Here is a 24,469-nt window from a genome sequence, read left to right as displayed (position 1 = left end):
GGTTCTTTGAAAAGATTCAAATCCTCAAACCAGAATTTGAGGTTCTTCAAAAAGACTCAAATCTTCATCAGAATCTGAGGCGCTCCAAAAGGATTCAAATCCTCAAAACATCTGAGGTTCTTCAAAAAAACTTTAAATCCTCTGTAAAACTCCAGGCTCAGTCTGACCTTGACCAACTCAAGGTGTGACTCTGCTGTAATCCAAACATTCTTCCCTGCCGATAAAACCAGAATTCCCTGAAAAAAAACCTGGGAAACAAAATGTAAATATTAAAATTACGATCCAACCTCAATTCTGCCTTCAGCCTCTGCCAGATGTTCCACACTTGAAGATGCAGGAAAGGGGCAGCGCAGTCCAGATGTTCTGGGAAGGAATTTTTACGTTTGAGTTGGGAATTCTATCCATACTCTGGGAAGGGAGCACAAGAGAGGGAACGGTGGAAAGGCTGAGGGAGGAAAGGTGAGAAATTGGTGATTTGTTGAGTTGAGGAAATTCAGCTTCTCCCTTTTAAAAAATCCCTTTTCCCTATTTCCATGCAAGGTCTGCATTCCCTGGCCCACCTGTGGAAGTTTTGGAAGCTCAGGGCTCAAGAAGTGATTGCGAAATAGGAGATGATTTTCCAAAATGATTTGAAACAAATGCAAGCTAGCCCCTGCTCACGGAAAACAAACAATTTCTTTTTACAGCTGGGAAATAAAAGGAATATTTATCCTGCACCTGCAACCCCAGCTCTGCAGAATCCAAATAAAGATACAATTCCTGGATTGGAAACTTTAAAATTTCCCGTAAATAGGAGAAGACTGAATCGCTGAGGTCGCTCAAGAGGCACAAGGATTTTGCAGGATTCTGTACTCCAAGGTGAGGAAATTCTGGGAAAACTTGATTTGTTTTATGCAGGAGGGAGCAGCTGTTCCGAGAGTGGGGAGCTGGGGATGAGCATGGAATGGTCTTGGCTGGGAGAGCTGGGCAGGGATGGAAGCACAAGGAAAGAGAGACTGACATGGCTGGAATGCTGCATCCACGTCTGGATCCAACAGCAGGATCCAACAGCCGGGAGCTGCTGGAACAAATCCAGAGAAATCCATGGAGCTGCTCCAGGGCTGGAGCTCCTCTGCTCTGGAGAGCTGGGAATTCCCAGCCTGGAGAAGGCTGGAGGGAGAGCTTCCAGAACATTCCAGGGCCTAAAGGGGCTCCAGGAGAGCTGGAGAGGGACTGGGGACAAGGCCTGGAGGGACAGGACACAGGGAATGACTCCCACTGCCAGAGGGCAGGGATGGATGGGATCTGGGGAAGGAATTCCTGGCTGGAATGGAATTCCCAGAGCAGCCCCTGGATCCCTGGAAGTGCCCAAGGCCAGGCTGGACAGGGCTGAGAGCAGCCTGGGATGGTGGGAGGTGTCCCTGGACATGGAATGAGATTTAAGCTCCCTTCCCACCCAACCATTCCATGATTCCGTGGTTTGCTGCAGGATTTTGGGTGGTTTTTCAATCCAGCCCAGCACTCACTCAACTGCCTTGGCCTAAAAAAAAAAAACAAATTTTCAAGTTTTGGCTCTGAGCTCACTGTGCCCCAGGGCTACAAAATCACCTCTTGTTCTGCCAAAATCCACCATGGAAATCTGAAGCCTTGGAAGAGCTGCTGATCTCCAGCTTGAGGATCCAGCCAGCTGCTCCATGGAAAGAGCTCCCTAAAAAGCTGCGGAATTTGAGGCTCCCTGAATTTTAATTACTCACCCTGAGCTGCTTGGTGCAATTCATCCAAGTTAATCAACAGAACCCTTGGCCTCAAGGAACACTTTGGGCTCTTCCATGCCTCCAAACTGGGACAAAATCCCATTTTCTCTGCAGGGAAATGGTTCTGAGGCAAAAGGGCTCTGGACATAGAAGACAACGAAAATTAATCAGGACAAAAGTTAATTCACAAGTTTTATTGTCTAGTGAAAACCCAAATCTTCACTCACTTGTTATCCCTTCAGCTGGCTCTCAATAATTCTCATTTTTGCTGATGACTCCTCTCTAGGTTGCTTAAATCCACTTGCAAATCAAATCATTGTGACTCAACCACATTTTATTTTAAAAATTAATCCAACTCCAAACTGGTTTTTGCTCCCAATTTCCCTCTGAACATTTCACAAAATCCCTCTTCTAAATAATTCACCAGTCCTACAATATAGATAATATTATCAGAAGCCCTGGTGCTTCCACACCTCAATTAAATCTATAAAATTAATGGAAGATACAATTCCGTGGTAGGAAAAAAAATCTCCACCATTTCCCAGCTGAGAGTGCCCAGGGAAATAATTTCTAGCTTTGGGAAAAACAGAAATTACTTTTTAATAAAGTTATAAATAAATAACTCTTTTTTTATTTTTTCTCTTTTTTTTTTTTTTTGAGAGTTAATCAGAAATGGATTCAGCAATAATATTTGATAGATTTTACTTTGTTGAAGAGAAAGAGATGAAAAGCAGGGTTAGAAAGTGTCAGCGTGACAAAAATTGGGATGGAAATGACCATCAGGGGTCGGTGCTTTTCTGTCCAGGTGGGATTGGAGGCAGGACAGGTTTGGAGTGGGAACCTGGCTGGGATTGGAGCTGAGGCACAGAAGAAGAACCCAAATTGGCCTTGATGGATTTCCTCAGGAGGTTCTCACCAGGCACAGGAGAAGAACCCAAATTGCTGGATTTCCTCAGGAGGTTCTCACCAGGCACAGGAGAAGAACCCAAACTGACATTTGTGGATTTCCTCAGGAGGTTCTCAGCAGGCACAGGAGAAGAACCCAAACTGACATTTGTGGATTTCCTCAGGAGGTTCTCACCAGGCACAGGAGAAGAACCCAAATTGACATTTGTGGATTTCCTCAGGAGGTTCTCACCAGGCACAGGAGAAGAACCCAAATTGACATTTGTGGATTTCCTCAGGAGGTTCTCAGCAGGCACAGGAGAACCCAAATTGGCCTTGCTGGATTTCCTCAGGAGGTTCTCACCAGGCACTTCAGTCTCTGCAGGAATTATAGAGAAGGGAAGAGGGTTTATTCCAATGAAAAGTGAAAATTTACCACAGATTTCCAGTGGTTTTGGGGGAATATCTCCACATCATCCATTTATGCCTAAATTGTCACTGTTTTTTTTTTAATACTAATTTGGAATGTTGGGAGTGTCCAGCACTGGATGGGGCTTGGAGCAACCTGGAATAGTGGGAGGTGTCCCTGCCCGTGGCTGGGGGTGGAACTGGATGACCTTTAAGGTCCCTCCCAACCCAAACCATCCTGGTTCTGTAATTCCATGAATATCACTCCAACCTTTCGATGTGTCCACTCCTCTTCCAGCTCCTCCTGGCTCCTGCTGCTCGGCTCTGGCTTGTCCTGGGAGCTGCCTCCGAGGAATGGGAAACTTGGTCCACAGACTTTCAGTGAGAGCTGCATCAGGTGGGACAAAAACGTGTCCCCTGATATGCCCGAATTCCCTGAAGGTGAGGGGGGAGGGGGGAAAAGATTCCTGGTTTAAAAACAGGAGCAAAAAAAGGAAATTCATTGTGTGTGATGGAGTTATTGATGTTGCAGTCGCACAGCTCAGCTGGGAGAGCGAGAAATAAATCCCAGCACTTCCCCATCCCACAAAACCTGTTCCCAATCCTCTCAGAACTTTGGGAGTTTGCAAGGACAACACCCACAGCTCCCAGTTTTCATTTCCTGATTTAATGAGGCTCAGCAGCAGGTGGGAGATCAGGATTGGGGTTTCCTGTTCCCAAACCTGTGGAGAGGCACCGCAGGAAAGAATTCTGAGTAAATAAAAGAGGAATTTCCTTGAAAAGGTAACACCCCAGGGATGATGTAAACATTGAGGAGGCACCTCTGAGTTGTTTTATCTCCTGCAGAAAAACCCAAATTCCTTATCTGCACAAAATCCAGAGCCAAAATCTGAGAGCTCCGAGACCCTGCCAGCGATAACAACCCCGCTGGAGCTCCAATAACAACTTCCCATTTCATCCAGACGTCATCAGTTTATTCCAAGGAAAGCAAGGAAAAGGCCTGGATTGATAAAGGATTTCTCTGGCACTGCTCCAGATATCCCAGAACGTCTCTGGTCTAGGCCAGCTCAGAAATTTAGGATTTAGGGATTTATAGATCTGGGAGGGAGTTCAAACCACCCTGACCTCATCCACGGTGCAGAAATCCGAAAGAATTCCATCCTGTCCTGCTGGCATTTTAGCTTGTGGGAATTTAGCTGTGATTATGGGGGAGAAAAATATTTCAGTGGTGGCTTAATGAATCCACACATCAGGAAGAAGGGATCAGGAACAGTGGGATAAAAATGTGGAAATTCCATGAGAAACAGCAAAGTTTTTGCTACCAGAGGTACTGGGGAAGTCTTAGAGAAATTTGTCACTGCCTTCAAGGGGAAGGAATATTTTATCCTGGAAAAGAAATATCTTTTTATTCCTGGAAAAGGAATATTTCATCCTGGAAAAGGAACATTTTATCCTACCAGACTTGGCTGTGTCAAAATCCAGCATCCTACAACGTTCAAGATATTCCCTTTCTCTCAGGCCGTCCCTTCTCCAAGGGCAGCAGATCAGGAAAATTGTGGGAAATAATTTCCAGGGGGAAAGCTTTCCTAGTCCAAGAGCCACCAGAAATGTGTGATTTAATTCAGCCTTCTTATAAAAATACTCCATGACTTGTAAAAATCATACAAGACTTCTAAAATTACTCCAGAATGTTCAAAAAATGGGGGGAAAACGGGAGCTTAGGTGATTTGTGCCATGGAGATGTCCAAGGTGTTTGGAAGGAATTCAAACCTCCCTCTTTTTCCTGGTTTTTGTCTATAAATGAGTTTGGATAATGTGAATTTAGTCCTGTCCTGAAAAGCTCAGCAGAGAGAATTATTAGAGGTGAAGCAGCCAAATTTTAGTTTTCCCTTTAGTAAAATTTCCCTTTTAGCTATATGGAAAAAGAAATGAAAAATAGGAAGAATATAAAATAAAATAAAATAAAATAAAATAAAATAAAATAAAATAAAATAAAATAAAATAAAATAAAATAAAATAAAATAAAATAAAATAAAATAAAATAAAATAAAATAAAATTTACTGGGAAAAGTGAGCAGTGAAGTGCAGCAGACAGGGCCTCAAAGAATTTATCATTTACTTTAAAGGACATTTGTAGAATATTTTGCCCTAAATGACTCTGCTCTTCAAGTCCATACCTGGAAGTGAAAATAAATGAAAGCTCAAGCCAAAAAAATCCACACTTCCATCTGTGGGAGAACCCAAAAATCCCTGGAAACTGCTGTGGAATCAGGAAAAATAAATTATCACAGGTTGAAGACCACAGCTGTGGTCTTAGCAGTGAAATTAGAAATTGTCCTGCTGAAAACTGCAGGTCAGAGGGGAGATGTCCAACCAAAACCTTTAATTTTTAATTTAATAAATTGAATTAGATTTATTTTAATTGTAGAGCAGAAGCAACAGGACAATGGCAGGACTTGATTCCAAGGAGTGTTAATGACCTGAGGAATGATGATGTTGTTCCCACACAGCTGAAGTTTTTTATTTTCTTAAATAAAAATTGTCAGATTGGACAAATAATGCAAAATAAAAAAACCCAAAAAACCAAAAATTGGGGTTGGATTTGATAATCTCAGAGGTCTTTTCCAGCCTTAATGATTCCATGATTGGATTAATCCCTGATGTTGGAAAATGTCATTTCCTTCATTGGGTATATCTGGAGCTCAACATGTTCTTACCCCTTGGTGGCTTTTTTTAGTTTACTCTTTCTTCCATCCCAAGAGTTGGAAGCATAAAATTGGAGAGAAAGAAGAAGAAGAAAAATATTAAACCACTTCAATATTTCTTTAAAAAAAAAAACCACCACAGGCTGGACCAGAATATTTCAGAAATGGGAGATTTTTCTCGACAACATTCCAGCTGCTTCTATACAAAAGGATTTTAATCAATCGGCCCTTTAATCCAATTTTTTCCTGAATTTTCCGTATTTCCACCACAATTTTGTTGCAAGGCCTGGGAAATGATTCAGATGAGCAGTTTGCTTTTTCTCTCCCCTCACAGTTGTTCCTCCGCTCTGTTTTTGAGAGTGTTAAATGCAAACACTGCTCGAGTCACAACACCCAAACGTGCTGGGGTGGAAATCCAGATTTTTTTCCCATCTGCCAAGGGCGAGACTTTTCCAACTTCACACTTCCAGGTCTTGCCTCTTGCTGAGGACAGATGATGCAGATTCCCTCATTCCACACCCAGCTCCTCTCAGGAGCGCCCTAGGCACAAATTCTTGGGATAAATGGATCCGCAGGAGCCTCTGGATCCGACCTTTTTCCAGGGCGTTAATTAAAAGCCTGCAATTAACATTTGTACATCGCATCCGGGAATGTGGCTGAGATATAAAGGGAATTCTGAGGGGTTTTTGTAGCGAGGTTAGCTCAGAATTCTGCTTTGAGATGAAGGGAATGAGTGAGATCTCTAAAGATACTGAGTTTTTCTCATGTGATTTAATGTGAAAAGCACCTTTTTATTTAATGAGATTGTTATTTAATGTGATTATCATTATTTACTGTGATCATTATTTACTGTGATTATTAATATTTACTGTCATCATTATTTACTGTGATTATTATTTAATGAGATTGTTATTTAATGTGATTATTTCATGGTGATTTTTACAAGGTGTGAGAGCACCTTGGTGAAAATCTGTGTGCTGGTGTTTAGGTAGAGCAGCAAAGGTGCCTCGGTTTGGATGGAAGAACAAGGAATCAGGCCTGGGATTGAGCCCCTGATCCAGATCCTGATTCCCTGATTCCCTGTGAGGGTGGGGAGGGCTGGGATGGAATTCCCATCTGTTCCTGGATCCCTGGAAGTGCCCTGGATGGGGCTTGGAGCAGCCTGGGACAGTGGGAGCTGTCCCTGGCCATGGATGATCTTTCAGGCCTTTCCAACCCAAACCATTCCAGAATTCCATGAAATTCCAGTTTGCCAACAGCCAGAGGGCACAGACAGCGGCTGACTCTGAATTCCAGCTTTCAGATGAACTTTGGGGTCGTTCCAAAGGCACAGCCCTAATTCCGTGTGTGGGAATGGGATCTGGCCTGCTCTGCTCCCCTAGGCCGTGCTGGATGTCTCATGTGGGCATCAGGTGATAACAGAGGGGAAAAAAAGGGATTATCCCGGAAAAAAACCATCCGTGGTCACAGCCAGAGCTCAGATCTCCTCCTGGAAGGGGAACAGGAGAGGAAACCACAGATTCCTTGTGAGGGGCGATGCCGAGGAAACGCTGCGGGCCCAAAAATGAAGATGGTTCCTCTTCAAATCTTCCGCTCTCTACGAGCTTCAAATGGCACAAGAGGTGTCACCCCCCCCTTCAAATGGCACAGGAGGTGTCACCTCCCCTTCAAATGACACAAGAGGTGTCACCCCCCCCTTCAAATGGCACAGGAGGTGTCACCTCCCCTTCAAATGACACAAGAGGTGTCACCCCCTCCTTCAAGTGGCACAGGAGATGTCACCAGCTCCCTTCAAATGGTACAGGAGGTGTGACCACCCCTTCAAATGGTACAGGAGATGTCACCCAACTACAAGTGGCACAGGAGGTGTCACCCCCTGCTTCAAATGGCACAGGAGGTGTCACCCCCCTTCAAGTGTCACAGGAGGTGTCACCTGTCTGGCTGTGGACAGGTTATATTTATTTATAAATAAATGAGGGTGTTCATCACCCAGGGCAGAGAGAATTGTCGCAACCCGAGGCTCAGGGAGGAAGGTGAAGGCACCACAGAGCTCAGCACCTGCTGGAATTTACATTCCAAGCTCCTTGCTTCAGTTCTTGAGGAATTTTCAAGATTTTTTGACGTCTCCCGAATGCCACTGGGCAGGAATGGTGTAAAGAGAGATGAACTCTGAGTGTGACAAGTGATAAATTTGTTTTTAAAACCGTTATTTCTCACTCAAATTCTGCTTTTCCTCACCTGGACCGAGTTTCTTGCAGCATCTTCTTCCCTTCAAAAGAAAGCTCTTGGGGAAATCCCTCTTCCGTGGGTGTGAACGACGGCAAAATGAAACCGTTCATTTTTGGTGGCGAATGAATTTAATCAGTTTAATCAGGATGTTTATAATTAACCTCCATCCCAGCCCAAGGTGAGCTCACCTGCTCTCTGGGGCAGCCAGGGACGAGTTCTGCTCCTTGAGGATGTTCCTGGCATCCGAGGACAGAGCTGTGATTGGTTTCGGGAGCTGCTGGTGGGAGCTCTCGGATTCGGGATCCAAGTGCCTGAAATGATCCAAAAATAAAGTTCTTGTCATGCACAGAACGTGAAGCAGGAGAGGGCAACTTGCTCAGAGAAAAATTGAGATTTATTTTATTTTATTTCCATTTAATTTCATTTTATTCTGTTTTATTTTATTTTTATTTTATAATATTGTTTTATTTTATTTTTATTTTGTTTTATTATTTCATTTTATTATTTTATTTTATAATATTCTGTTTTATTTTATTTTTATTTTATTATTTTATTATTTTATTTTATTTTGTTATTTTATTTTATTATTTTATAATATTCTGTTTTATTTTTATTTTATTTTATTTTATTCTATTCTACTCTATTCTATTCTACTCTATTCTACTCCTATTCTATTCTACTCCTATTCTATTCTATTCTATTCTATTCTATTCTATTCTATTCTATTCTATTCTATTCTATTCTATTCTGGGTGAGATTAATCCAACCCCTTGTGGGATAAATCCCAAAAGTGAGGAATTTGTTTTAAAATAACTAAAAACCAGCATTTCTGGCAAATTTGTGTGGATGCCACTTCAATTCCAGGCTTAAACCAGAGTTAAACCCACGAGAAGCAGCGAAATGAGAGAAGCCTTTAATGAAATGCTGAGCTCAGAGGTTTTAGAGGTCTTTTCCCACCTTAATGATGCCCTAAATCTGTGATTCTGAAAAATTAAATTGATAAAAAACACGCAAACAGCCACTGAAATCAGTCAGAGCAAAGCACCAAACATTGCCTGGCAATGAGACATCCAAACGACTTTAATTACACCTGCACACAGCCAGAGGCAAAGAATAATTTACATTTAAGGACCCAAATTTATGCAGAGAAGCCTGCAGGGTTGCCATAAATAAAATAAGTTGGATTCTTGTGTGACACCGCCTCAAATTTCCTGCCAGACTCAGGAAAACTCAGCAATCTATTTCTGTTTAAATTAAAATGTGCAATGAGGAGATTCATCTTTTAATATTTACTGAGGCAACAGATTTATATTTATTATTTTATTTTATATTATTTTATTTATTTATTTTATTGATTTATTTTTATTTTATATTATTTTATTTTATAAATGAATAATAAAATTTACAGATATATATTATATAATATATAAAACATAATATATAATATTATATATTAAATATACATTATTTTTCATTATTATATATATTATACATATATATTATATTATTATGTATGTATAATTATATTTATTATAATATATAATATTATATATATTATTATATAAATTATATATTATTATAATATATTATATTAATATTATATATAAGAATATATATTATATACATTAAATATATATAATATATATTATATACATATATATATACAGATATATTACAAAATAAACAGATGTCCAAGTTTAAAGTGCTTGAGGAACTTTATCGCTATTTTTGGCTGCAGTTTTAGGTATTTCATAGGATTTTGATTTATTTTTAATTGGAATAGGGTTTTTAGCAGCTCTGGTCACAGCCAGGTATTTCTGCTCCCAGCATGATTCCAGCAAAAATGGGTTTGCAGACAGGGAGAAAATTCAATTTTTGATATTAAATTAATATTTTATTAAAAATTAATAAAGATATTTGATAGTATTATATTATATTATATTATATTATATTATATTATATTATATTATATTATATTATATTATATTATACCATATTAATAATACGTATATTATATTATATTATATATAATATATAAAATAAATTATTTATATTATATTACATTATATTATATTACATTACATTATATTACGTTACATTATGTTACATTATGTTATAGTATATATACATAATATATATTATATTATATAATTTCTTTATTAATAATATTAATTATAGCAATGATAATAATTTAATTAATTATTTAATAATAGTAATGTAATAATATAATGATTAATGATTAATAATTAATACTTTTAGTAATAAATACTAAAATTACTTAATTCTTCCTCATTTCATGACAGAAAAAAAATGCCTGGATTTAAAAAAAAATAATCTGCTTTGCACTGATAGCTCTTTTCAACCAGAGGAATCAGGATCCAAATCCTCAAATAAAACTGCTGAGAACACTGAGACAGATAAAATCTGCTCCTGCAGCTAAATTAAAAATATACATATATATAAAAGTGGGAAAACTTTTTAATATATAATAATTTAATATATAATTTCTATTATTTAATATATTTCTAATTTGTATATTTATTATATATTATTAGATAATTTATATATTTAATTTTATATATTATATATACTATATATTATAAAAATAGATATGATATGATATATAATAATAAATAATAATAAATAATATATAATTTTGTTATATTAAATTATATATAATTTTAAATATATAATAATTATATTATAATATTTAAAAATTATAATAAATATATTTTTAAATATTTTAGATATATTTTAATATATGTTTATAATAAATATTATATATTTTATAGAAATATTATTAATATTTCTATTATAAATATATAATTTAATATACTATAATTTGATATATAATAATTTAATATATGTAACTATATATAACTTATATATATATATATAAACTATTGGGGAAACTTTTAGCTGATTAAATTGGTATTTCCACATGGTAAAAATACACAGGATAAATAAAATTACAAAATAATATTTAATCTATACAATTCATGAATTTGTTCTTTTGAAATGATAATTTTCTGTGTGAAACACTTGGTTTAGGCTGCTTCAGGTTTCCTGCAGAGCCAAGTTTCTGTTATTTCCCAGCATAATTTGAAATTAATCAGCTTTAATCAATTTTTTATTCTCCTCATCTGCTCCACAGAATGGTTTGGGTGGGAAGGGACCTCAAAAATCCCATGGGGAGGGACCTTCCCCTATCCCAGCTTTTTCCAAACCCTGTCCAGCCTGGCCTTGGGCACTTCCAGGGATGACTCCATAATTCCAAAATTCCATAATTCCATATCAAGAGAAAAATCCAGCAATTTTCCCGAGTTTTCCAAGGTGAAACCTCAGTCTGGTGGGTGCTTAAACCATAATTTAATTCTGTTTTAATTCTATTGCATTCTTGATTTAATTCTGATTTAATTCCATTCCATTCTTGATTTAATTCTGATTTAATCCTCGATTTAATTTAAACAAAGCAACAAGCGGGCAGCAAACACTTGGCTCCCTGATTCCAGGTTTTTTCCTCTCATTCCTGAATTCCAGGGCTCAGATTCTCCCTCAGAATTCCAGGGATTTTTATCAAGTCTGCTCTTGCCTGCCCTTCCCACCTGTCCCAGATTTCCTCGGGAAATGCTGATGGGAGCTGACAGGATTTTCTCTCACCTGTCCCAGAGCTCAGCTCCCAAATCAACTTCCCAGGAGGGAAAATTGTGGAATAAAAGCAGCAAAAACCAAAATTCAAGCAAACTGAGGTTTTTATATTTATTTATCCTTTAATAAGTATATAAATATCCTTAATTTATAATTATAAATATAGGTTTTTTTATATATATTTATCCTTTTATAAACATATAAATATCCTTAATTTATAATTATAAATATAGTTTTATTTATATATATTTATCCTTTTATAAATATATAAATATCCTTAATTTATAATTATAAATATAACTATTATAAATATATATAATATATTATATAATTATAAATATTATATAATATTAAATATAACTATTATAAATATTTTATTTATATATCTTTATCCTTTTATAAATAAAAGGAATTTATGCTGCAAATCAAACCCCAAAACCTCCAGCAAAAGAAAACACTCATTTCCCTTTTTTTAAATTTATTTTTCCTCATTTCAAAATAATCAAAAATTAATGAATCAACGACTTAAAAAACCTTTTATTTTCAGTAAAATTTTGCAAAATGCATCTGCCTATAAGCTCAAAACCTTGGTTTTTTGGAGACAATTTAATCCTGGAGGTTTTTATAATTTTCTTTCTTTTTCTTTTTTTGGACTGAGTCTCCAGACTCTGCCACTGGAATAATCCTCACATCTGGAATGTGGAGCTGGTGGCTGGAATGAGCTTTTGAACTTTTCTATTCCCTTTGCTGCTTTAAATTCCACTATTGTGAGTTTTTCAGTAGGCAGGAAAAGAATTTGGATTATTTTATTTATATATATATATATATAAAATATAAATAATATAAAAAAATACAAAACATATAAATATATAAACATATATATATATATATTGCTATATATAAAATATATATCAATACATAACATATATATATATTTTTATATATTCCTATATTTTTTATAGGAAGTTTTACACCAGGGGGAAAGCAGGAGAGCCACAAAAGATCAATCAAAGAAGATTGATTGAGATTTCTAGAGTTTATAACTAAATTTTGGAGGTTCTGACCATGAGGAAGAAGAGGGAGAAAAGCAGTCAAGATAACATCCATTAAAAAACAGCAAAAAAAAATAAAATTAAGAAGTGGAATCAGCTTTAAAAATCCTGTTTAAACAGAGATATCCACCTCAGAAAAAAAACCTTGTGTTGACCTTCCACCACTAATTATTAGCGCTAAAAAAAATCACCTCAGGGACTGTGAGCTGCCAAAAAAATGCTCTTTTTTTCCTTCTCTCAGAGAAACTTGTGATAATTTCATTGTTTTAGACAAGCCACTGGTGGCTGGGAGATTTTCAGCGTTCCTTTGGGGACTGCTGCACTCCCAAATCAAAAATCAGGGCGGGTTGTGATTTATTTGCAGGGATGGATTGAAAAAAGGAGTTTTTCCTTGTGGGATTTGCAGCCCTCTGATAATTTCTGGTCGTTTATATATAAATATATATATAATATAAATATAAATAGAAATAGAAATAGAAATAGAAATACAATAGAAATACAATAGAAATACAATAGAAATACAATAGAAATACAATAGAAATATAAATACAGTATAAATACAGTATTAATATAATATAATGTAATATAATATAATATAATGCAATGTAATATAATGCAATGTAATATAATGCAATGTAATGTAATGTATAATATATATTATAAATAATATAATATTATATATAATATATAAATAATAAAATATAAATATAAACACAATATAAATATAAACACAATATAAATATAAATATAAATATAAATATAAATATAAATACAATATAATATAATGTATAATATATATAAACACATATATAAATAGTATATATAATACATATATAAATAGTATATATTTATATAGAACAACAGGGAAAAATCCCTAAAAATGCGTTTTTTGGAGTGGATTGCAAGGGATTTAATTGGAATTATTCCGGGTTACCTGTGGAAATAAAGCACCTGACGTGCTGTGGAGAAACGTCTTCGGAGAGAGGCTTCTTCCTGGGGAAGGGGAAAATAAAATGATCAATTTTACAATTTAAAATTTAAATTTATATTAAATTTAAATTAAAAATTTAAATTAAATTTAAATTTTAAAATTTCCATTAAATTTAAATGAAAAATTTAAATTAAATTTACATTTTAAAATTAATATTAAATTTAAATTAAATTGAAATTTTAAAATTTAATTTAAATTTAAATTTTTATTTAAAATTATTTGTGGTGGTTGAAATGTCCGGGATCCTCCTTCCTCCAGCTGAGATTCCAGAGGGGTTTCCACTTCGATATCCCGGGAAAACAGCAGGGTTGGATCCACATAAATAACAAATTTGGGTTGGAAATATTTTTGGCTTGGAGTGACGTAGGTTTTGTTCTCTAGTGAAGATTGATTTGCTCACAGGAGTCAAAAAAAAATCTCCACAACTCCAACTGGGTCAAGTTTTCTTAGGATACTCTTTCACTGGGAATTTCATTTATTTTAGTTTTGTGTCAGGAAGAATATTCTAAAGGTTTGTTAGGTCCCTGGTTTTTGTTTTATTATGTGTTATTATTTTATTTATTATATTACTAATATATTTATTATATGTATTCTATTTATTATTATTATATTTATTATTTATTTGTTATTTTATTATATATATTATAATACTATTATATATTACATTATATATTATTATATTATCTATTATAATATATAATATTATTTATTATATATCATATAACTATAAAATTACTATATATATTATATATAATTATATGTTATTAAATATTATTATATATTATTATATTATTTTTTATTATATATTTTCTGTTTATTAATAGATTATTAAAATACTTGGCAGTCCCCCCCAGACTTTAACTCACTATTGACTGATTCAAATTGGCTTAAATGGTGCAAAATGGGTTGTTTTGTTTTTAAATATGCAGCATATTTATATTTATATTTATATTTATATTTATATTTATATTTATATTTATATTTATATTTATATTATATTTATATTTATATTTATATTTATTTTCACTCAATTAACAATAGACACGTGTATTGTTTTTCTTAGTGACTCAATGACTCAACACCTGTGTGCTGCACTGTGGAATTCTTTATCTAACCACCTACTACTAATTAAATAAATTAAATTAATCTTCTAGAAAAAGAAGGAGAAAGAAGAAGGACAAGAGACAACACTTTAAATCTTCTATTTTTGTCTTTTGTTTTCTAAACTAGTTTAAACTTTATCACCCAGTGACTTAAGAAAACTTTCTAATTCTTTTATTTTGTCTTTTGTTTTCTAAACTAGTTTAAATTTTAACTTTTTCACCCAGTGACTTAAGAAAACCCTCTAATTTACACACTCTCAGTTTTTCTATTTAATTTTCACTTAATTTAATATTTATATTAATACTTTAATATATTTAATATTTTAACTTCCATTTAATATTTAATTTTTTTAGTTGTTTTCATGGTGTTATATGAAATTCAGTGGGTTTTTTTGGATGCCAGAGCCCGGTATCAGAGACAATTAATTAATTAATTTCGCGAAAGAAGAAGGAATTTCCTGGAGCAAATCTGAGCGAATTAAAATGACTTTGGACAACGAGATCTCAGCAGACTGGGAAATGAGGAGTTACATGAAAAAAATGTAAATTACAGAGGGACCTTATTAAATCCTGCTTTGTTATCAGCTGATACCGCTGATGGTTATCAATTTTATTGATAATTTTATTGATTTTATTGATTTAACGGGGAAATCATGGCTGCAGCAGAGGTATTCTGTCATGGGCTGGGACAGAGCACAGTTAAACTGCTCAAAATTCACATTACAATTGTGAATTCCTTCACTATTTATCCCAAGTAAATAATTTTACCCTGCCTGGATGCCTGCTGAGCTTGGTTTTAATTTCATTTTATTTTGTTAAACGCAGAATTCAGACCCTTTTTTTAATCCCTGGGTGGATTATCAGTATAGAACCTTTCTGTTCTCACCTTTTATAATTAATTACAGCCAGAGAAAATGAGGGCAGGGCTGATCACAAGGGAGGAGGCTGCAAGGAATCAGATTTTTATTTTGTTCATGGATAATTCACATGAATCTCTTCTTAATTTTTATTTCAGCTCTCCATGGAGTGAGGGGAGTGTGGTCACTGTGATGACAGGACTTTATTTGGGTGCCAGAATCATTTACAGTCCCAAACCTAACAGCTGAGCCAAAATTTGCCATTAAAGCTTGCAGAAATATTTCTATTTTTCACATTTAATTTGGTCTGAGAGGCATCTGGGTTTCACCTTGGATGTTGACATAGTGAAAACTCAGAGCAGTAAATATCACAAATGTATTCCTGGAAAGGGAGAACACTAAAATAAAAAAAGCTTTGTGGCCACCAGGTGAGTTAAACCTGAGGTAAATGACGGCTTCCTCCACCAAAAACCAATTCACAAAATGTAAACTTTGAATATAAAAGTGAAAAAAAATAAAAAATAATAGGAATTATTGGGGTAGAAGTGATGGCAGAGTCTCACCAAGGAAATATTTTGGCTTTTCCCTCACCTTAAACCAACAGAGCTTCGGATGAAAATGAACTCCTGGCACTTTGGGAACTCTGCACGTGAAAAGAGGGATTAAATTCCAGAAAAGTGGGAGTTTCCCTATTTCTATCACACATTTCTCAGCTGTAACTTCCTCCCACACCGCTTTTAAATCCTGGGAAAGGCGGGCAGGGGCTGTTCCTGCGCGGATTTTGGACATCAGAGGAGTTTTAAATACGCAGAGAGAGGGAAATTGTCTCTGATGGTAATGCCAGCACCACCCTGGGATGGAAATGATTTCACAGGGAATCTCCTGGGGGAAAGGAATCTTAGGGAGAAAAGAGGGAAAAAAAAGGAAGAGGGATGAAGTTGGAGTTTCCAGAGGTTGTTGGAAATAAAAGGATTTTGTTGATTGAAAATGCAAAAGCTGGTGAAAAATATGACTAAATTTGATGCCTGGCATCAGTGGAATAAAAGTGGGAAGGGCTCGGCTGGATGAGTTTTCCACTGCTATGGGATGATGCTCATAAGGAATAGGAATATTATAGAGATATATATATATAAATTTTAAAAAATATAAATAAATTATTATATTATAATAATTATATATAATATATAGTACATATTATATATATAATCTATAATATTATCTATAAGATATATAATTATAATTATATAATTATATAATTATACTACTATTTTAGAATATAATGATAATTATATAATTATATAGAATTATACTTATTGTATATTATTTATAATATACATTGTATATTATATATTATATATAATATATAATATAATATATATAATATATTTTAATATATATTATATATAATATATATTACATAATAATCTATGTTACACATTATATATTATATAATTATGTAATTATAATATGTTACATAATTATATAATAATTATATCTGTTTTAATATCTATGAATATGAATCATATTCCTTATGAATATTCATACGGAATAAATAATATTCCTTATGAATATTCATAAGGAATGCTCCTGTGAAGTGCATCCAGCTATTCTCCCGAAACAGGACAATTCCACGTCGTTGTGTAGAAGTGGGAGATGAGATTCTGCTCCTTACACCAGTTCACAGAGGGATGGAATCATTCATGGATTTATTCTGGAGTAAAAACAGGCTGGAAACAACAATTTGTGCTCTTCTCTGAGTTTTGCTGCCTCAGTCCCGAGGGAACGGAGTGACAGGACAAGGGGGATTGGATTTAAGCTGAAAGTGGGAAGGGTTGGATGGAATTTTGGGAAGGAATTCTTCCCCGTGAAGGTGGGGAAGCTCTGGACAGAAATTCCCAGAGAAGCTGTGGCTGCCCCTGGAATCCTGGAGATGTCCAAGGACAGGGCTTGGAGCGCCCTGGGATAGTGGGAAGTGTCCAGAGGCTGGAATTGGATGAGTTTAAGGTCCCTTCCCACCCAAACCATTCCAGGATTCCACCACAGCCAAGAGGCTCAGCCAAATCTTGGAAAAAATAGGGAACAGATCCTGGGATTTGGATTTCTCCCCATTATTTTTATTGCTGTGGCAGGGGTGAGTATTTATGGGAAAAAAATTAAATCCTTTTTAGTGCCTGAATCCTAAATTGATCCAACCCAGAGCTGTGGTGGGAGAGACAACTCCTGTCCTAAATCCCTCAGTTCCAAAACTTCCTGTCTCATCTCCTTCACCTTTTTTTTGGGAATGTGAACAGGAATTCCAGAAGGTATCTCTGCCAATGATCTTTATGGCCCCTTCCAACCCAAACCATTCCACGATTGAGGAAAACTGTGATATATTGTTGAAATGGAAATGGGGCGGAGAACAGGAATCAGTTTTCCCTGGAGAAAGAAAGGTTTGACTCCAGCTCCTCATTCCTGAGGTGACGGGAGGAGCCGCTCCTTACCACGGAGCCTGGCGGCGCACTCAGCACATCCAGCAGATCTCTGGGATAGGTTTTGGGAAAAGGGTCCAAGAAGTCACCGAGGGATGGAGAGCGAATGCGCACAGGAGTTCCTCTGCCCGACCTTTCCTCTGGGAAGAGCGGAGATCTGGAACCTGGGGTGGGAAAAAACAATCCTCAGCGAAAATATTCTGAGCACAAGCGGGAAGGAAGGGTCGTTTTCCACCCCTGGAAGTGGCCAAGGCCAGGTTGGATGGGGTTTGGGGCAACCTGGGATAGTGGAAGGTGACCCTGCGCATGGCACTGGATGGGCCTTGAGGTCTCTCCACACAACTCAGTTCTTAAAACCAAAATGATTTTCAATAATTCAAATTATTCCAAAATTGCAAAGGGAAAAAAAAAAAAATCCCATACTTCTATCCTGTCTATAAAATCACATCTAAATATGAAACAAAGCCGTGGAAATAGCATTTTAAATATTTTTTGTTTGGCATTTTTTCCACTCAGGGCTCTGGCACTGGTTTTCCAGGGAAGTTATGGATTTCTCATCCCTGGAAGTGTTCAAGGCCAGCTTGGAGCACCCTGGGAGAGTGGAAGGTGTCAGGGTTGGAACTGGATGGGCTTTAAATTCCCTCCCAACCCAGATCCTTCCAGGATTTTAATAGTTTCAAATCTCTGGATCCCATGGATAAAAGTTGCCAAGGGAAGTACAAAACTTTATCAGCTCCAAAAAAAATGTTCTACTTCTGCTATTGAAAGTTTTTTAAAAGAACTTATCTATTTTCTCCCAGGATTTTTTTTTACTCTGTTCACCAACAAAAGATCTTACCCAGCAGTTCATTAAAAAAAAAAAAAAGAGAATTATAAACCTCTCATAATCTCCCCACAACTTATCTTCCCCCTGCTCCAATCTCACTAAAAAGTCCCTTTTAAAATCAACCTTGGGACAAGGTTTGGAAAAGGAATTATTTCCCACAGTCCATGAGAAGAGAGGATCTCTAGAAATAGGAGAGTTGGACTTATTTAAACACGGATAAATGGGGCTCTAAGTGAATTTAATGGTGTGTAGTAAATTTAAAAGTTACTTTATGAGCAGCAGAATTGCCCAAATCCTGCGGTGTTAATGAAGTTTCTGTAGTGACAAGTCACTCTCTGAAAGAGCTGCTGAGGAATACAAAGTCCTTTAAAGGCGCTTCAGATACTTAAATCTATCTCCAAAAGTACCAGGATCATATAAAAAAATCTTTTTCTTTTCAATCCTCACCCTTTTTTCTTCTTTTCTAATAATCTCTCCAGGGTTTTGGTGGGGTTTGTTGCCTTCGAGACAAAACGTCCCCGGAGATTTTAAGGCAAGAAAATACAATATTATAGCAAATAAGGCAAGGAAATCACCTTTTTCATTTCAGATGAACGTGGAAGTTCTGGAAATTAAAAGAAAATCTACTTAATTTAAGGCTAAATAAGATTTTTCAGCCGAGTCCTCACTGCTGCAGCTCTGAGAAGCCACAATGTGTGCAGAAGCTTTTCCTGAGTCCACTGGGAAATTAATATTATTAATTCTTCCAGGATCCAAATTTACATGAAATGATGAACTGATGAATATTGCACTGTCCTTTATTACAGTTTTCAGACATTTTGCCCTTTTTTCAGCTACTTTTACTTGGAGCCCTCCCAAGCCACGCAGGCCGTGGATATTGGCTCTGCGTTCCTCGGGGAACTGATTCTCTACCCTGTTCCAACGGATCTAAAATGGAAACAAATCCATAAATGGAAACTCCTGGAGTCAGAGGGAAAAAATTCCTAAAAATGAGATTCGTTTTCATTCATCTTGCACATCCTCTTTTTACCATAATGCCTTTTTTTATTTTTATTTTTATTTTTTTTTATTCTACTGAAGTTCTTCTCCCTCCCGTTCCCTCCTGGAGCCCATGGATTAATGATTAAATTAATAATTAATAAATAAAAAAATAATAAATAAATAATAAATAATTAGACTGTCTGAAAGTTTGGGGGAGATTTGGGGTTCGTTTTTCCCGTGTTAATTTAGGAATTTACATGAGGAGGGTCCGAGGGCACTTGGTTTGTTCGGCCTGGAGAGGAGGAGCTGAGGGGAGACTCCTCGGGGTCTCTCCAATCTCTGCTCCCTGTGACAGGGACAGGAAACAACCGGAGCTGTGCCAGCTTTAGGCTGGATTTTAGGAAAAGTTTTTCCCTCAGAGGCTGCTGGGCACTGTCCAGGCTCCCCAGGGAATGGGCACATTCCTAAAACTTCTCCAGGAGTGTTCGGACAACGCTCCCAGAGATGCCCAGGGTGGGATTGTTGAGGTGTCTGTGCCTGGGTGATCCTTGTGGGTCCCTTCCCACTCAGGAATTCCATGAAATTTTGCATGGAACCATTCCCTGACCCAAAAAAAGCAGGAATGACAGCAAGCACTTGGATTAGATGGAAGTGGCCATGAGGCTCCAGCCTCGGCTGTTCAGGGGTTAAAAAGCTTCTTTCAAACACACCACAGATAATTTGGGAACAGTGGGTCACCCCAGAATCACTTGGAGTGGATTTTTAAGTTGTCTTCTCATCTTATTATCCTGGTTTTCCTGCTCCTTGTGCCATCCTGGGGAAAAAAGTGAGATCCCAGTGTCATCCCAGTCTCTTCTTGCTCAAGTTTGGGAGGCAAAAAGTTCAGCCATGAGCACCCCTCACTTGGGATTTATCTGGAATGGGAGGTCCAGAGCCCAAAACCATCCTCAGAGTCAGGAAACTCCATCCGAACACAAAAAAGGGTCAGAAAACTATCCAGAGTCAAAAACTATCCTCAGAGGAGTCAGGAAACTCCATTCAGAGTCCAAAACCATCCTCAGAGGAGTCAGGGAACTCCATCTGAGCCCAAAAAAGAGTCAGGCAACTCCATCCAGGTCCCAAACCCATCCTCCTGGAGGAACCAGCCTGGGAGAGCCATTGCAGAGCAGCTCGTGGAGCTTTCAGCTCTCCCAGGCTGCATCATTTACAGATCTCAGGACATCAATTAGCAATAAATAGGAATATTCTGCTGATAAAACCAGGATTCCCTGGTTCCCAGCACCCCTCACTTGGGATTTATCAGGAATAGGAGATCCAGAATCCAAAACCATCCTCAGAGAAGTCAGGGAACTTCATCTGAGTCCAAAAAAGAGTCAGGAAAACCATCCAGAGCCCAAAACCATCCTCAAAGGAGTCAGGGAACTCCATCCAAGCCCAAAAAAGAGTCAGGAAAACCATCCAGAGCCCAAAACTATCCTCAGAGGAGTCAGGAAACTCCATCCAGAGCTCAAACCCATCCTCCTGGAGGAACCAGCCTGGGAGAGCCATTGCAGAGCAGCTCGTGGAGCTTTCAGCTCTCCCAGGCTGCATCATTTACATATCTCAGGACATCAATTAGCGATAAATAGGAATATTCTGCTGATAAAACCAGGAGTTCCCAGCCCCTTTACCTGCCCTGCTCCTGACGCCTTCGATGTTGTCCAGAATTTCAGGTGGCTCCAAGCCCAGGTAGACCTTCACAAGGTGAGTCAGCTCTGTGAACGCCTTGTCCAGATCATCTGCACAAAGATACAAATCACACCAGTTTGACACAGAAATACATTTTTAACTCACCCAGAAAATACAGAAATACAGATTTTTTTTGGCACAGAAATACATTTTTAATATCTATTAGGGAGGAAAGCTTTCATAAACAGCTCAAAAAAGGTTGAAATTCAGGCTCTGCACTGACCTAAATATTTTCCTATTATTTTATTTTTTTAGGGCCGTATTTAAATCGCAAACTCCAAATTTGCAATATTTTACCCCACAGCGCTCTGATTTAACGCGGAGAACCCCAAAAACCACCAACACAGAAGGTGACCCATGAGAACCGAGGGATTCTTTTCCCAAGGGATTCTCCCACCCGCCACAATTCCTAATTACCCCAAAGTCAATCAGCAATTAACTCACCCGTGTTGATGAGCGCATGGAAGTAGCCGGGGAAGCCGTGGTTTATTTGGAGGTACACGTCCACTCTGGACAGCGCCTCCTCGATTTCCAGCCTGCTGAACAATCCTGTCCTCCTCAGGTGTTCTTTATATTTCCCTTTGTCCTTCGGCACCAGCAGGATGTACCTGGGTTTAAAGTGGGTATTTTTCAAGCTACGAACACCCTTGAAAACAAAGCAGAGAAAAATTGATTTGTTTTTGGTTTTTTTCCCCCCCTTGAAACTGATTTTTTTCAGCTGTTTCTTGAACTTGGAGTTTTGTCTCCAAAAAAAATGAAGCATGATAAAATATGAAATTGAAAATTTCGTGAAAATTTCATGAAAATTTCATGAAAATAAAGCAGAGGAACACAGGGGTTTATTCCTGAAACTGAGTGTTTGTTGGATTTTTGTTGGAAAAAAACTGAGTTTGGTTTTTTTTTTTTTTTTTTTTCTCTGTGTTTTATCCCAAATTACTGGCTGGAAGTTGCTCTGCTTTGCTTTCCTGGAGCAAAGGGGAAACGCTGCAAACATTTAATTTAATTTAATTTAAACCAGAACTGAGAGTCAGACCTGCAGCAGCTTCTCCGACTGCAAGTGTAGGCTCAGCAAGATTTTAACTTTTAAAATTGGTGTCAGTCTCCTTTACCAGCCCAAGATATACCCTAAATTAAAGGAAATTAATAACTCTTAATTTTCAGTCTCAGCCCACGGCCCTTAATTAAAATTTCCTTTAATGGCACTAAATCGCTTTTGTTCTGAGCCCTGCAGCAGATAATGGACTCAGCACCTTCTATTCCCACCCATAATTCACAATTATTGTGTTTTAGAGATTGCAGGGATACAAAACTATAGTAAATGTAGTAAAATATAAGGTATATTAAATATTATATTAAATATATTAAATTTGTTCTATTAAATTAGTATATTAAATATTACATATTAATTTCCAATATTATACATTAATAATATATATTATATATTATGTTATATAATGTATAATATAATTTAATATAATATAATATTAATATTATATTAAATTATATATTATTTATACAATATATATTATATTATAAGAATTATATATTAACAATATTAATAATATTAATATTATTAATAATAATATATTATATATTATAATTATATATAATTACATATTATATATAAATATAATTATACATAATATTATTAGTATATAAATATTATTATATTCTATATATTATATATTACTATATTAATATATTAATAATATTAATAATGTAGTAATAGTATTAATATTATCGATAATATTAATATATAAATATTAATCTAATATATAAATATTAGAAATTATATAATTTTATTCTATTCTAATACAATATATATAATTATATAATAATAAATATATAATAATTAAAATATAGTAAGTTTATGTGGTTGCTTTTTTTAATTTTTAAATTGGTTTGGGAAGAGATTTCTTCGAGAAAAGTGGAAAAAACTTGTTTATTTAATAGGTAAAGCACTACTTAACACCAGAATGAATAATATTAAATTACAAAATCTTTTGTTGTTTTGAAGATATGACAAATTTAGAGTTGTTTTGTTTTTTTTGTGGGTGTTTGTTTTGTTTTTAATTTTTTTTTTTTGGTGTTGGAAAATGTCGTAGTTCAGGTCAGGTTTTTTGGTAATTTGTGGGTGTGATTCACGGCTCCATCAAAACTGAGGGGAAAAAGGAGCTGCAGCTCCTTTATATAATTATATTTAATTACATAAATATTTACATAATTCATACAATATTTAGTTATATAATATTTAATATTTAATATTATTTTATATAATGTTTAATTACATAATAATTATATATCTAATAATGAGGTTATTAATTTGCTCTTTAATATCAGCCAAGCCACAGGCACTTGAAGGCATTGCAGCATTAAATTGTTGCTCATTTCAGAGAGGAAATATTTATTTTTTAGTGCCACCACGCTGCTGTTGTGTTATTTATACATTTGTTGTGTTATTTGTACATTTATTTCTGTACATCCAGAGGATGTGCACGGATTTCTTTTGGGCCCAAACTCCTCAAGAACACCAAGGCAGTCAAAGTGAAAATCAGATCTTTGATCACCGGTTTCCCAAACAAAATTATCCTAAAAATTAAAATTTTAATTTAAAATCAGTTTTTGACCAGGTTTTGAGCTAATTTCTTCTTATCTCTGTTGTTCTACTCAGCTGAAAAACTGGTTTTTGTTTATTTTTTGTTCACCAGTTTCCCAAACAAAATTATCTTCCTGTAATTTATGAAATTTAAAATCAGTTTTTGACCAGGTTTTGAGCTAATTTCTTCTTACCTCTGTTGTTCTACTCAGCTGAAAAACTGTTTTTTGTTTATTTTTTGTTCACCAGTTCCCCA

The 24,469-nt window shown here is 35.7% G+C and overlaps 1 protein-coding gene across 1 annotated transcript in view; it reads right to left on the bottom strand.

Annotated features, from left to right (window-relative positions):
• Nucleotides 1-8,144: 8,144 nt before the first annotated feature.
• The window catches only part of LRGUK (leucine rich repeats and guanylate kinase domain containing), a 39,075-nt gene continuing 22,750 nt past the window's right edge, over nucleotides 8,145-24,469 (bottom strand). The window contains exons 14-18 of the mRNA XM_005530988.2: nucleotides 22,062-22,263; nucleotides 21,560-21,667; nucleotides 18,095-18,246; nucleotides 13,595-13,653; nucleotides 8,145-8,271 (exon numbers count right to left, since the gene is read on the bottom strand). Of these exons, the coding sequence (XP_005531045.2) occupies nucleotides 8,145-8,271; nucleotides 13,595-13,653; nucleotides 18,095-18,246; nucleotides 21,560-21,667; nucleotides 22,062-22,263 (648 nt within the window). The remainder of the gene's footprint in view (nucleotides 8,272-13,594; nucleotides 13,654-18,094; nucleotides 18,247-21,559; nucleotides 21,668-22,061; nucleotides 22,264-24,469) is intronic.

The sequence above is a fragment of the Pseudopodoces humilis genome, chromosome 5 (genome assembly GCF_049639895.1).
Source record: "Pseudopodoces humilis isolate 2021_Gansu_Grassland_sample_001 chromosome 5, ASM4963989v1, whole genome shotgun sequence".
Classification (NCBI taxonomy): domain Eukaryota; kingdom Metazoa; phylum Chordata; class Aves; order Passeriformes; family Paridae; genus Pseudopodoces; species Pseudopodoces humilis.
This window is presented reverse-complemented; position numbering and strand designations above follow the sequence as displayed.